Here is a 15,881-nt window from a genome sequence, read left to right as displayed (position 1 = left end):
GAAAGGCGATAGCGGGCATGCCCGGACGCTCTGGGCGAGCCCTGGAAAGGCGAGAGCGGGCATGCCCGGGAAAGACGAGACCGGGCGTGCCCGGGAGGTTCGGGCGTGCCCGGGAACAGTGAGTCCGGGCATGCCCGGGAGAGGCGCGTCTGGCCGTGTTCTGGCCGGTGCAAGGCGATTATGTACATCCAGCGGTAACCGCTACACATTGACCGGGTTGACAATTAAGCCGTGCTCGCTGAGGCGACCGGAGGTGGAGGAGGTGCTCGGCGCGGGACGTGCTGGCGACGAGGATGTCGTCCAGATAGACGAAAAGAAACGGCAGGTCGCGCAGCACGCCGTCCATCAAGCGCTGGAACGCCTGGGCCGCGTTCTTGAGGCCAAACGGCATCCGCAAAAATTCGAACAGGCCGAACGGCGTGATGACGGCCGTCTTCGGGACGTCGGCCGCCCGGACAGGTACCTGGTGGTAGCCCCGTATCAGGTCAATTTTCGAAAAGATGACCCGTCCCGCCAAACGGGCGGAAAAGTCCTGAATATGCGGGATCGGGTACCTGTCGGGGGTGGTAGCGTCATTGAGACGGCGGTAGTCGCCACACGGGCACCATCCACCCCCCGGCTTTGGCACGATGTGCAGTGGCGAGGCCCACGCGCTATCGGAGCGCCGCACGATGCCGAGGTGCTCCAACGCGTCGAATTCGGCCTTTGCCACGGCGAGCTTGGCTGGGTCGAGGCGGCGGGCCCTGGCGTAGACCGGCGGGCCCGTAGTGGGTATGTGGTGCTCGATCCCGTGCCGCACCGCGACGGCCGAAAACGTCGGCCGCGTGAGGGCCGGGAATTCCACGTGCAGGCGAGCGAACTCGTTCGTTGCCGGGAGGGCGCACGCCAGTTCGGTCGGCGCGGAGCTGCTCATTGTGCACGCCAGGGAGCTGAAGGTCTCGGCGTGGACAAGGCGACGTCGTTTGACGTCGACCAGCAGCCCGTGCGCGCAGAGGAAGTCAGCGCCCAGCAAAGCCACGGGGACGCTGGCGGTAACAAAAGTCCATTGAAAGCGCTGGCTGCCGAAGCAGAGGGTGACGACGCGTGGGCCGAAAGTGCGTATGGCCGAGCCATTAGCAGCGACCAAAGAGGGGCCGCAAACTGCGTCCAGCCTGTCCTGCTCGGAGGCAGGTATGACGCTCAGTTGGGCGCCGGTGTCGCACAGGAAACGCCGTCCAGACGCTTTGTCCCGAATAAACAGCAAGTTGCCCGAGTGGCCGGCGCTCTTGGCTGGGAATGAACGCTGGCCCGGCCGTTTCCCGACCTGCCGAAAGTGCACGGGGGCCGGCACGTCCGAGCCTTGTGTCCGAACCTGGCGTGGTAATAACACCACGCCCGGTCAGGTGGAGGCCCCGGCCGTCGTGTCGGAAGCGGGCGGTGCGGCGTGGCGGCCGCCAGTTGCACCGGCAGTTCGGCCTCCAACCGCGCAGGGCGCTCGGGCGTCGTGGGAGTTGTCTCGGACGGCGGCGGGCTCCAGGTAACCGCGCCGATGTGCTGGCCCGCCGAGGAGATCTTATCGGCTTCCCTGGCGAGGGCGCGGGAATCCGTGATCAACGTGCCAGCCAGGGCGAGGCGTACCGGGTTAGGCAGCTGACGGAGGAACAGCTCCCGGAACAGGAATGCCGGAGAGTGCTCGCCGAGCAACGAGAGCATATAGTCCATGCGCTCGGACGGGCGCGTGTCGCCGAGCTCGGGCAGGTCAAGCAGGCGCCGTGCGCGTGCTGCCGGTGAGAGGGCGAAAGCACCGAGGAGGAGCGTCTTCAGCGCGTCGTATTTGTCAGCAGCTGGCGGGTGCTGGAGGAGGCTCAAGGCGCGGGCCGCGGTGGCGGAACCGAGCGCCGCCACAACATGGTGGAAGCGGGTGTCGTCCGCGGTGATGCCTCGCAGGGCGAACTGGGAGTCCGCCTGGGCGAACCAAACAGCCACGTGAGCCTCCCAGAAGGTAGGCAGTTTAAGCGTCACTGCCGTATCCATGTTGGTAGGTCACCAATGAAGGAACTGCGCTCCAACGCGAGTCGAAAGAATTGACGCGACCAAAGACGGAATTCGTCCGAGTTGCTTTATTGAAACAAAACAGCTCAGGTATTCTGACAAGCCCGTTTTTCGGGCAACAATATATATACACATTTATGTCGGGAAGTTTGTCCGGCAAAAGCTATACCGGGCATGCCCGGGTATCAAGGGCGAGCCTTGGAAAGGCGAGTCTGGACCTGCCCGGGCGTGTTTGGCTGCGGCCTGGCAAGTCGAGGCTGGGCGTGCCCGGGCGCTCTGGGCGAGCACTGGAAAGGCGATAGCGGGCATGCCCGGACGCTCTGGGCGAGCCCTGGAAAGGCGATAGCGGGCATGCCCGGACGCTCTGGGCGAGCCCTGGAAAAGCGATAGCGGGCATGCCCGGACGCTCTGGGCGAGCCCTGGAAAGGCGATAGCGGGCATGCCCGGACGCTCTGGGCGAGCCCTGGAAAGGCGAGAGCGGGCATGCCCGGGAAAGACGAGACCGGGCGTGCCCGGGAGGTTCGGGCGTGCCCGGGAACAGTGAGTCCGGGCATGCCCGGGAGAGGCGCGTCTGGCCGTGTTCTGGCCGGTGCAAGGCGATTATGTACATCCAGCGGTAACCGCTACAACTTCAACAATATTTTGCAAAGAACAGTTAAATATCATGTTGTGGCGGACACAAAAGCCCACTGGCGTGGTGACATCATTCCACGCACCGAGTGGGCGGTGGCCACGCCCGAGGGGTAGGCGTGGCCTCATGATATACCCCGGGCGACCAGCCCGGAGGAGTTTAGTGTTACAGTGTAGTCTTACAATAAAGACGTTTATATGTTACCGCTTGTCCGCTTCCTCCTTGCTCACAAGCAGCGCGCGTAACGCCGCGCTTTACTGGTGACCCTCGACGTTGGATCTGCCGGAGCGATCCTTCCACACGCGACGCCATCGCCATGGCCGCCTTCGTCAAACTTCCGGAATTTTGGGAGGCTCAGGCCGAAGTCTGGTTCGTCCAGGCCGAAGCCCAATTTCAGCTTCGGCACCTCACCGGCGATGACACGCGCTACTGCCACGTCGTCGCCTCCCTCGGGCCCGGCACGGCCGCTCGAGTTGTGTCCGTCCTTCGCCACCCACCGGACGGCCACAAGTACGAGGCACTCAAGCGGCTACTCCTAGCCACGTTCAGCCTCACGGACGACGCACGGGCCGACCGCCTCCTGGATCTCCCCGAGCTCGGTGAGACGCGCCCGTCGGTCCGAATGGACCATATGCTGTCACTGTTGGGCGACGAAGCCCCCGGTTCGCTATTCCGGGCGCTTTTCCGTCGCCAACTTCCAGCGCAGGTTCGCCTCGCGTTGGCCGGGACCGGGCTAACGGAACCCCGAGCATTGGCGGCCGAGGCGGACAAGTACTTCGCCGCTTCGGATACGCGGGCGAGCGTTGGCGTGGCCGTCACGGCCTTCGACGCTGATGTTCCACAGCATCATCTTCTACAGCACGCTGATGTTCCACAGCATCATCTTCTACAGCACGCTGATGTTCCACAGCATCATCTTCTACAGCACGCTGATGTTCCACAGCATCATCTTCTACAGCACGCTGTGGTTAGGCAGCATGCTGATACGCACCTCGTGAACGCCGCCACGCCCCGCCCACCGCCGCGGCGAAAACCGCCACCGCGGGGAAACCCGTCGACTCCACCGGCCTGGCGGAGCCAGCCGCACTCCTCCAGCTCCACCACCTGGTGCTGGTTCCACGCCAAGTTCGGCCACGAAGCTCGGCGGTGTCATCCGCCGTGCTCCTTCAACGGGTCGGGAAACGCCCGGGCCGGCGCTCAATTATGGCGATGAGCGCCGGCCGTTCGAGCAGCCTGCTGTTCATAACGGACACCTTCTCCGGGCGCCGTTACCTGTGCGACACGGGAGCACAGGTGAGTGTCATTCCCGCCGGCACGTCAGACAAGCACGCCGCGGGTGGGGGCCCCGCGCTGCTTGCCGCGAACGGGACGCCCATCCGTACGTACGGAAAACGCTGCCTCTCTCTCTGCGGTTTGGAGGGCAGGTTTTCCGATGGAGGTTCGTCACCGCCGACGTGCCCATGGCACTGCTTGGCGCGGACTTCCTGTGCGCTAATGGGCTCCTGGTCGACGTCAAGCGCAGACGGCTTGTCCAGGCCGAGACGTTCAGCTCGCTCGCATGTGCGTTGCCCAGCTCAACGAGCGGCTTGCCAAGCGGCTTGCCGAACGATTCGGTTCCGGCCACGTTGGTCTGTACGCTTCCGGCAGCGGACGCATTCACCCGCCTCCTCGCCGGCTTCCCGGCCCTCACGCGGCCCACCTTCTCGGCGGGGGCCGTCAAGCACGGGGTGGCCCATCACATCCCCACCGTCGGGCCACCGGTCTACGCCCGGGCACGCCGCCTCGAGCCGACGAAGCTGGCGGTGGCAAAAGCGGGGTTCGCTACCCTGGAGCGACTCGGCATCGTTCGGCGCTCAGAGAGCGCTTGGGCGTCGCCGCTGCACATCGTGCCGAAGCCCGGCGGGGGATGGCGACCGTGCGGGGACTATCGCCGTCTCAATGACGCCACGACTCCCGACCGCTACCCCGTCCCCCACATTCAGGACTTTTCCGCCCGTTTGGCGGGCAGGTCCTTCTTCTCGAAGGTGGACCTCATACGCGGCTACCATCAGGTCCCCGTCAGGCCGGAGGACGTCCCGAAGACGGCGGTCATCACGCCATTCGGACTCTTCGAGTTCCTGCGCATGCCCTTCGGTCTGAAGAATGCGGCTCAGGCGTTCCAGCGACTGATGGACAGCGTCCTGCGCGACTTGGATTTTGTCTACGTCTACCTGGACGATATCCTCGTCGCCAGCGCGTCCCGCGAAGAGCACCTACGCCACCTCCGCACGCTCTTCGAACGCCTGGGCCAGCATGGCCTGATTGTGAACCCCGCAAAGTGCCGGTTCGGCGCCGCCACAATCGATTTTCTGGGGCACCGTGTCACCAGGCACGGCGCCGTCCCCCTGCCGGCCAAGGTGGAGGCGGTGAAGGGGTTTCCGCGCCCCCGCACGATCAGAGGGCTGCAGGAGTTCCTGGGCATGGTGAACTTTTACCATCGGTTCCTGCCCCGTATCGCCCAGCTCCTGCGCCCCCTGCACGAAGCTCTCCGAGGTAAGCCGGGCAAAGGCGACGTTACCTGGACCGAGCAGATGGACACGGCGTTCACGGGCGCGAAGCTCGCCTTGGCTAACGCCACCATGCTCGCGCACCCGGCGCCCGATGCACCGATCGCCCTCACCACCGATGCCTCGGACTACGCGGTGGGCGCGGTGCACGAGCAATGGGTGCGTGGAGCTTGGCAACCGCTGGCGTTCTTTAGCCGGCAGCTTCGCCCGCCCGAACGCCGTTACAGTACCTTCGACCGCGAGTTGCTCGGACTTCACTTGGCGGTCAGGCACTTCCGCCATCTGCTCGAGGGCCGGGCGTTCACTGCCTTCGTCGACCACAAGCCGCTGATCTTCGCGATGGGCAAGGTCACCGAGCCGTGGTCGGCCCGGCAGCAGCGTCACCTCTCGGCCGTGTCCGAGTACACGACGGACATCCAGCACGTCGCGGGGAAGGACAACCCGGTGGCGGATTGCCTTTCCCGGGCCGTCGCCCACGCAGTCCACCTCGGCATCGACTATGCCCGGATGGCAGCGGACCAGGCCGCTGACCCCGACGTCCAGGCCTTGCGGACCGCCGTCACGGGCCTCCGCGTCACCGAGGTGCCGTTCGACGGCGCGGGCGCGGCTCTCTTGTGCGACGTCTCCCTCGGGCGTCCTCGCCCCATTGTGCCCGCGGGCTGGCAGCGCCAGGTGTTTGACGCCATCCACGGCCTGTCCCACCCGGGCGCGAGGGTCTCCCAAAGGCTGATCGCCGACAAGTTCGTCTGGCATGGCCTCCGGAAGGCCGTCCGCGGCTGGGCCAGGACGTGCCTCGCGTGCCAGCGCGCCAAGGTGCACCGGCACACCCAGGCCCCGTTGGCCCCGTTCACGGTGCCGGAACGCCGGTTTGACCACGTCCACGTGGACCTGGTGGGACCTCTGCCCCCCTCGCGGGGTTTCACCTACGTCCTCACCATGGTGGACCGCACCACCCGGTGGCCGGAGGCCGTGCCCTTGGCGTCGACAACGGCGGCCGATGTCGCGCAGGCTTTCATCGCCACCTGGGTCGCCCGGTTCGGCGCCCCCTCAGACATCTCATCCGACCGCGGCCCCCAGTTCACCTCGGAGCTCTGGGGGGCGGTTGCGCAGGGGCTCGGGGTCCGGCTGCACCGAACCACGGCCTACCACCCCCAGGCTAACGGCCTGTGTGAGCGATTTCACCGCTCATTGAAGGCCGCGCTCCGGGCCACCCTCCGCGACGGCGGCTGGGTCGACAGGCTCCCCTGGGTCCTGCTGGGCCTCCGGACGGCGCCCAAGGAGGACCTGCGCGCATCCGCGGCGGAGTTGGTCTTCGGGCAACCGCTGCGGGTGCCGGGCGAGTTCCTCCCCGACTCCACGGCACCATGGTCCGCGGCACAGCAGCGCTCCGCTCTGCAAGAGACCGCCCAGAGGTTCGCCCCGGTGCCAACGGCATGCCACGGGCACCCACCGACGCACGTCGCCCCGGAGCTTCGCACGGCGGAGTACGTCTTCGTCCGCCACGATGCCCATCGGACACCACTGCGGCCCCCGTACGACGGGCCTTTCCGCGTGCTGGAGACCGGGGCGAAGCACTTCACCCTGGACATCGGCGGTACTCCTGACCGCGTTTCGGTAGACCGCCTCAAGCCGGCCCACCTCGATGTGGACCATCCACCGCCAGTGGCCCGACCCCCACGTCGGGGCCGCCCTCCTGCGGGCGGACCCCCGGCACCGCCCAGCCCCGCCGCCACGGCGCCCCCCCGGTCCTGCACCCATCCCAGGGGCAGCCAGGGGCATCCCACCTGGTATCCCTGCACCCCGGACGCCGCCGATCGCCAGGGGGCGCTTCGGCCGGGTCATTCGTCTGCCCCGCAAACTGGCCCTCCAGGTGCGCGGGAATTCTGGGGGGGCGCGTGTGGCGGACACAAAAGCCCACTGGCGTGGTGACATCATTCCACGCACCGAGTGGGCGGTGGCCACGCCCGAGGGGTAGGCGTGGCCTCATGATATACCCCGGGCGACCAGCCCGGAGGAGTTTAGTGTTACAGTGTAGTCTTACAATAAAGACGTTTATATGTTACCGCTTGTCCGCTTCCTCCTTGCTCACAAGCAGCGCGCGTAACGCCGCGCTTTAATGTGAACTTAATATTGACTAGCGGTGTGCTCCTTAAATATGTTACTTGATTAAGTACAGAGTCCGTAATACTGGGAGTAGCAACAACTTGCAATTACACTCCATTTTGTATCCATAGAGCGCGGCGCACCGAACCTGCGCCCATTGTGCGTGGAGCATAATGTGCCCATCAGGAAGATTATATTACTCAATGACTTTTTCCCGTTCCTCCAACGTGTCAGAATAAGCCTGCATGTGCTGTCCCTCGAATGGACGCCACACAGACAGGATTTATTTAACCTTAAAACATATCAGAGAAACCGTGGCAAAATGAAGTGTAAGGCACGACTTAAGGTTCACACTGATGAATGCCTAAGTGGAGGTGTACTGTACACAGCCAGTGAGTCGAAGAAACACACAGGTAGTGACAAAATGTAAAACATTTAAGAATTGGAAGAACGAAAGAGAAAGACAGAAATAGAGGCACACCATCCACGTCAGAAGCGTACACCATCAAGAGAGTGGAGAATTAGAAAAGATAACAATTGCGAGTGAGAAAAGAGAAAAAGCTTAAGATTGAGAGATTGTGTGCTCTGCCTTAAGACAGGTCTTTGGCTGCTTGGCAAGGGAGATACCAGGTGGTTTGCCATTGCCTTCCCAGAAGTTAGTTAAGCAGGAATTTATCATTTATGCAGCATGCAGATGTTAGCTCGCCTACTCTTGGTAAAGGACACTGTGAAATCTTTAACATCCACCAACTAATGATAGTAGATCAGGATTTATTTAGGGATCAGGATCAGGATCAGGATTTACTAATGATCCCGGTGTGTACCCCGGTTTAGAATAGGTACACCGTATCCCCGCGTATCGTAAGAGGCGACTAAGGGTTGGCGTCAGGAAGGGCATCCGGCCATAAAAACATTGCCTCAAACAGGGAACCATGATTGTCATGGGGCCCGCAAGGCTAACCCCCGCTCTGGCGGGGAAAATGGCCTTAAAACGATCATTCATTCATCTATCTATAATTCCAGTAATCTCTGTGTGTGTGTGTGTCTGTGTGTTTGTTTGTTTGTCTGTGACCGCTGTTTCTCGACAACCACGGGTCCGATATACTTGAAACTTGCCAGGTATATTGCTGGGGACCTGAGGATGTGCCTTTTCAAGGTTTCATATTAATCGGAGAAGTAGTTACCGAGCTATGGCGATTTATTTACCCGTACTCGCAAGCCGTTCGCTTTGGCTTTGCGAATGGACCAAACCATTTCATGTAAATAGAGGGGGGGTTCTACCGTACTCGCAAGCCGTTCGCTTTGGCTTTGCGAATGGACCAAACCATTTCATGTAAATAGAGGGGGGGGATTGTCACCGTACTCGCAAGCCGTTCGCTTTGGCTTTGCGAATGGACCAAACCATTTCATGTAAATAGAGGGGGGGGGGTTCTGTGGTCGTTACTGCCACGTGGTTTCAAAGTTTTTTTTTGTTGTTGTTGTTTGCACGCATGTTTTTTTGCACCCACGTACGGGCACGCCCTAGTTCAACTAATGATAGCAGACGGGACACCCGGCTTAACGTCCATCGAAAGGACAGAACACACACTGATGAACCCCCCCTGCTTGTGAAACACAAGGATGACAGTTTATAGCTGGGTCGGGATTCAAACTCCTCCACCAACCCACTTGAGAGGTCAATCCCCCCGCCGTTGGTCAATGATCAGAGGTCAGAGGTCAATCCCCCCCAAGTACACAGAGTAGTTGAGGGCTCCCACCTTTGTTCAGCTGGCTCAGAAGGTGATACGGTCATTGCTGACACAACAGAAGGTGGTGGTGAAGACTTGAGATTATCAGGTGATTTTTCAGTCAGCTGTTGGCCTCGGACGCTGTGAAAAAGATGGATGAAAGCAAACAGGAGTAATATATCTCTCTTTTATGAATCATGATATCTGGCATTGAGCTCCTGCACAGTAAATTCTCGACTGGGATTGAATATACTAGGGCATGCCCGTACTATATATATATCTAAAATTATATCCCCCCCCTCTATTTACATGAAATGGTTTGGTCCATTCGCAAAGCCAAAGCGAACGGCTTGCGAGTACGGTGACAATCCCCCCCTCTATTTACATGAAATGGTTTGGTCCATTCGCAAAGCCAAAGCGAACGGCTTGCGAGTACGGTGACAATCCCCCCCCCCTCTATTTACATGAAATGGTTTGGTCCATTCGCAAAGCCAAAGCGAACGGCTTGCGAGTACGGTAGAACCCCCCCTCTATTTACATGAAATGGTTTGGTCCATTCGCAAAGCCAAAGCGAACGGTTGGTAAATAAATCGCCATAGCTCGGTAACTACTTCTCCGATTAATATGAAACCTTGAAAAGGCACATCCTCAGGTCCCCAGCAATATACCTGGCAAGTTTCAAGTATATCGGACCCGTGGTTGTCGAGAAACAGCGGTCACAGACAAACACACACACACACACACACACACACACACACACACACACACACACACACACACACACACACACACACACACACACACACACACACACAGACACACACACACACAGAGATTACTGGAATTATAGATAGATGAATTTGCTGTCACTAATAAATCCATGCGTGTAATGCAGTTATATTATGCAGGGCAAGTGATTGGTTGAACAATTGGTGCATGACCTCTCCACGTGTGGTGCTCATAATGGTGCTGTAGACGGCTGCCCCTAAACAAGACTGCACTGTTATGGAGCAGGGAAGAGCCATGAGGTTTTTGCTTTGACGAACGTAAACACCAACATGTGCTAACTTACTCTGCGGTGATATCATCTATTGTAATTTGTTACACCATTGGACAAATGTGCACCATGCTGCCATGAAGTATTACTATTCCGTCCTGCACTGTGTATGCTGTATTGATCTGACCTGTTACTCCCGCGAGGGAGTAATGCATTCGATCGTGTCCGTGTGTGTGTTCGTGTGTTTGTGAACAAGATATATTGAAAAGTTCTGAACGGATTTGGATGAAAGTTGGTGGAATGATTGCCCTTGGGATAAGGAAGAATTGATTCGTTTTTGGTGAAGCTCAGGATATTATTCCGAATCCAGGAAGTTTTTGAAGGATTGTTTACCATTGGAAGATAGGGCTCATTTTAAAAAACATTTTCTTCTATATATTCTATATTTAACATTGTGATATGAATATAGTTTTCATATTTGCTGTAAATGTAGTTTAAACTCGTGGTTATGCGTTAGAGCGGTGTATTTTGTTAGCAGCGTCGTCTTCAAGGTTCTTTATTTATTTATTTATAATAAAGACATATTCCCTCATTTTAAAACCACCAAAGTGTGTAGTTTTCCCCGTTTCATAAAATGTATCGTTTGATACGTATAATGGAATAATAATGCTTTAAAACTGTTTTTTTTAAACCTCAGAAGAGATATCAACATTTACCTCAGCGACTGTCAATCGTGGTGTCAGTATTTGATGAACTTTATAAAGACTTAGGTGAGTTATAACTTATAAGTGTGACAAGCATGTGCACGGGATTCTTCCCAGAAGAATGAGTGGTCGCATTAGCTTGTACGACTTAAAATGAGCGAGTTTTGTTTTGACGTTTGGGCCAGTTTTACATGTTGTGTCCCAAAGGAATGAAACGCACGTTTTCCTGGCTTACAATTTTATTTGAAGTCACACATGCCTCAAAATACACTCACTTATATAGAATTGAACGCTGAATCCGAAAATGTAAGTGAAATTGCCTTGTTTTTTTTAAACATTATCTTCTATATATTCTAAATATATATCTGTGCAGTGTCTGTCTTGTGTTGTCACTGAACTACTCCCTCAAACTTTTGTGAAATCGTACTATTCCAACTTGACCCACGGCGGGAGTATGCGCTCTACTGAGTGGCGTACTAGTTCTGCATTAAATGCTAAAATATACCGCACTGTGTGTGCTTTGCTATGACCTGCACTAAACCACCTTTAGAGGCCATTTTTCCCCGCAAGCGGGGGTTGGCCTTTTTCGGGGACCGTGGTTGTTGTTGTTTTTTGGTCCCCTTTTTGAAGCAATGTTTTACGGCCGGATGCCCTTCCTGACGCCAACCCTTTTTGTCGCCTTTTTACGACAACCAGGGCATTACCAGTGAACTGGTACTCAATTTGCCGACCTCGGAGGGATGACAGGCTGAGTCAACCCCCTGGCGTTAATTCAGCGATTGACCGGGATTCGAACCCAGGATCCTAGGTATCCTAAGCCCTCACCCTAGCCGCTTGCCCAACACCAGGGCTTATGACCTGCACTAACCTATGATATATTATATTTTCAGATGTTCTCACCCACCCTCATCATTCTCCTACACACAAAATACTGCCGACACTTTACATCCTCCACCTTCTTTCATTGAGATGCTTTTGCTATGTTGTAATGAATTAACTTCACCGATCTATCAAATAGCCATTCAGTCGGGTTATCAATCGGAGGTCATATACACATCATGTACACACAGTACAGAGGACCTTTAACCCCCACTTCCTTTCCTGTTCCATACATCTCCCTTTTCAGTCTTTCTCTTACCTCCAAGTCATATATCTACTTTTCTCATCCCTCCCTTTGCCGAGTGAATAACCCTCCATTTTCCACCTGTCATTCCTTACAGTTTTTCCCAATAATTTATTGATCAAACCTATCCTCCCCATATCCATCAGTGTACCCAATATATAATTGGCTTCAAAACAATTATTTTATGTTTACTCGGCAAAGCGAGCCAGTGAAATCAAAGTTACACCGTCCCCATCTTCCCAATGGTTCAATTGATCCCGTTAGACGGCCCGTTTCCTTTTCAAGTCCAACAGTGTGTCTTGGGCAGAAATTCCCCACTATAGAGTCGAGTTACCTCGGCCACCAAAGGTGGATGGAGGTTATGTTTTCACCCCTGTCTGTCTGTCTGTTTGTCCGTTTGTTTGTGAACAAAATATCTCAAACAGTTGTGGGCGGATTCGGACTAAATTTGGCAGAGATGTAGCGTATGTGACGAGGACGAAATTATTAGATTTTGGTGAAGATTCGAATCCGGATCCGGCCACTAGAATGTTTTAAGCGATTCTTCACCATTGGGAGATGGGGCCAAAAATAATACACAGCAGGATATCTCAAAAAGTTGTGGACGTTTCGGACGAAACTTGTTGGACATGTTGGATGTGTGACAAGAACGATTCGATTCGATTTTGGTGAAGATCTGAATATGGATTCCGATATGAGAGTTATTTAATTTTTAAAGTGATTCTTCACCAGTGGGAGATCGGGCCAAAAACGATACATAGCAGGATATCTCAAAAAGTTATGGATGGTTTCGGACGAAACTTGTTGGACCGGTTGTGTGTGTGACAAGGAAGAATCGATTCCATTTTGGTGAGGATCTGGATCCGGATCCAGCTAGTATAATTTTTTAAGTGATTCTTCACCATTGAGTGATATGGCCAACCAGGCGGAGGTTTGCTCTCTTCTGAGTGCCGTTCTAGTTATGTACTTTATTGCAGCTTGATGGAAATATGGTCTGAAAAACCAATCTATTTTTTACATCGAGCAACAACCGTCATTTTACGAGTCAAAACCTGAATAATCCACAAACGATGTTGGTCCAGCGATGTCCATCACTATCACTGCTCCAGTTAACGGTTGCCATTCCGGTAGTGTACCCACACAATCCATTACATCATAGTATGGCTGACTGTTTTTTGCTCCAGACTCTATAGTATGGCTGACTGTTTTTGACGGGAAGAGCAGAGTATGGATGGAAGATTACTTTTTAAGAATTATCTCACCAACTTTTGTTGAAAAAAAAAAGAATCAAGAACAGTGTGACCTTTTTGAGGAGGAAAGGGTGGGAGTCTTTTTTCATGTCAATGGCCTTTAAAATGCACCAGTAAACATAGTGCATGTATTTCTTCTTTCAAAATAATTATTTTTCAAAACAAAAAATACACGTTCAATGGTGCAAAAGATATCCCACAATGCACTGCATTTTTAAGAAGGAGGCACCCAAGAACGAAGGTTTGTCTTGTGGCGGTGCGAGAAATCTGGAGAAATAGAGCTTTCGCTTTGGTTCTTGTGGATAATACTCATCCCAAATTTTGAACAGATATTTCTGGGAAAAAGTGTGGCAAATACATGAGTAATTACAGAATTTGTAATGGAGGCTTTCTTTGATGAGTTTAGTCCCTGCTCCTTCTGTTCCAGTTGACATGGTACATGTTGTGCACACGCATATCAAAACATGTCAAATGGTCTTCAAAATGAAAATTTTTAGAACATTTTCACGTTCTAGTGACAAGTTGAATGGAATCGTCCTCCGTTAGTGAATGATGTGTATGTTTGTCGTATTGCCGACTACTATGGACCTTATGAGTATTATGGACCATCTGCTGATGTGCAAACCATTGTTCAACATCAACCTCCATTCATCAGCAAAATTTTATTTAAAAATAATAATAAACAAGGGGGAGGAGGGTGCAATTCCATGTAATGGCAAAGATGTTGACAGTTTCAAGAAATTCATGATGGAGTCGACATACCGGAGGTGAGGAAAATGGTCAGTCCACTGCATGCATTCTTTCCGCAGTTCATCTGACAAGTTTCCAGCTTTGCCTTCAAAAAGCTGTTCCTCGAGCTCGTCAAATAAACCGTGGACTCGCAGTGAGGCTGCTCTTTCAAATTCCTGTACAGACATATTGATAATAACATCACAATTTAACAAGAGTACACAGTCATCAATTGATGAAATATTAACTGCCAATATCTGAAGCTCATCTCTGATTAGTTAACTAACCACCAGAGGTTAACTAATCAATATTACACAAATAACTATGGATAGGTGACATTTATACAGGCAAAGTTGGCTTGTGAACAGCTTGAATGCTTTTAAAGAGATGACAAAATCTTGAAGCAAATTAATATTATGAAAGCCCATTTATGAGTGAAGACATGCCAATGTAAATCTTAAACAGCAATTTATTATGAATGACATTTCGATTTTGAGCAATGTCAACCTACTACAACCCCTCCCCTCTAACCCCCCCCCCCAAGCCGCCCTCCTCCCTCCCTCCCCACCACCCCGCTCCCCCACCTCTCCCCGCACGCCCCCCAAACCTACTCGTTTTCTCCTACATGGGGGGAGGGGGAGGGTAACACTTTTCTCCTACATGGTATGGTAAATTTCACTTATGGGTGTAACATTAGAGAAACAATGACAAGGATTAGCCAGTCATGACAATATGACATTCCCAAGTCTGTTTGCCTGTAACATGCACACCCACACACATGTTCTTTTGATTCACAGAACTCTACCTGAAAATGTTCATCTTTTGGATGCATTTTCAAAAAGGCATTATTAAAATACTAATGTTTACCGTTATTATTTCATTATTTGTTGTTATTATTATTATTATTATTATTATTATTTATTAGTTTACTAAAATACCATTATTAAAATACCAGCTCAAACAGTGCCATTTGCCACATGGACACATTTCGCCCCACCAATCACAACCAGGAGGCATCACCATTGTTTTAAGCCATCGGGAGTTCTACAAATACCATTGGACTAAAAATCCACTGGACTACCACAATGAAGCACATGTTGAGAGACAAACAACTTATTTATGAAGCTGCAAAATATTGAACAGAAATATCAACAAAATCTAACATTGTTACAGCCGTGGCTGTTCCGATTACCCAGTCCGAGTCCCATTGGTCGTGTCAAAACTTCCGCTCCCGCCAGGTGTTCCCGTGCTTGGTTGCCATGTTACAATACTTGTAGGGACCGTGGAATTAGCCTGAGGAAGCGCTGATAGATGCTTGCAACATTTCTAATCCAGCCACACAACCATTGGTGGCGAGCGTGGCCTGAAACCAGTTAGAGCTGGTTTTCCGAACGACACTGCAACCAACCTAAACGATCAAATGAGGTAACCAGAACTAGCAGAATCCAACCACGAGACCAGGTATATTTATTAACAAAGTAAATGGCAATGGAAAAGGATTCCATGAAGCAATTAGAACAATCTCAAAAACTAATACAAATTCATCAGTAATAACACCCGTTACGCATTACCGAGCTCTGGAGCACTGCCGTGACCCTGCAGGGTCTAACCACACCTCAATGAATGCCAGCTCACACACCAAGGGGCTAATACACACTCCTAGGCCGAGGGGGCTGCTTGGCTCTCTTAAAACCAGTTTGTTAACCAATTTATATCTCCCCCAGTGATTTCCCAAACACCAAAACGGTTTGGGGACACGAGAAGGCAGAAATTAGTATTCTTAAAGAAATAACAGTTTTATTAAAGACAGATGAGACAACACAAACGGAGAATCTTGGGACGAAAGGCAGACTGAAATGAATGAATAAATAATTAAATAAATACACATGACAATACAGATATAGAAATCTAAGGCACCACGAACATGCAATTTTTTTCCACATACGTCATACAATGGTTTGGGGGGGGGGGGGCATGGGAGGGCAGGCAAGGGCTTCAAGGATACAGGGATGTAAGCAGTCTTCACTTTTAGGTGTTGCA

At 53.4% G+C, this 15,881-nt stretch overlaps 1 protein-coding gene across 5 annotated transcripts in view; it reads right to left on the bottom strand.

The window, feature by feature from the left end:
- Positions 1 to 15,881, bottom strand: part of LOC137424752 (uncharacterized) — a 62,985-nt gene that overhangs the window by 13,917 nt on the left and 33,187 nt on the right. For all 5 annotated transcript variants that reach the window (XR_010983979.2, XR_010983978.2, XM_068112517.2 and 2 more), the window contains exons 4-5: positions 13,875 to 14,017; positions 9,069 to 9,179 (exon numbers count right to left, since the gene is read on the bottom strand). Coding sequence is in view for 3 of the 5 variants with exons in the window: in XM_068112517.2 (XP_067968618.2) it covers positions 9,069 to 9,179; positions 13,875 to 14,017 (254 nt within the window). In the remaining 2 variants the exon portion in view is untranslated. The remainder of the gene's footprint in view (positions 1 to 9,068; positions 9,180 to 13,874; positions 14,018 to 15,881) is intronic.

The sequence above is a fragment of the Myxine glutinosa genome, chromosome 4 (assembly GCF_964187855.1).
Source record: "Myxine glutinosa chromosome 4, kmMyxGlut1.1, whole genome shotgun sequence".
Lineage (NCBI taxonomy): Eukaryota > Metazoa > Chordata > Myxini > Myxiniformes > Myxinidae > Myxine > Myxine glutinosa.
Note: the sequence above shows the minus strand (reverse complement) of the source record. Positions and strands in the feature narration are given on the sequence as shown.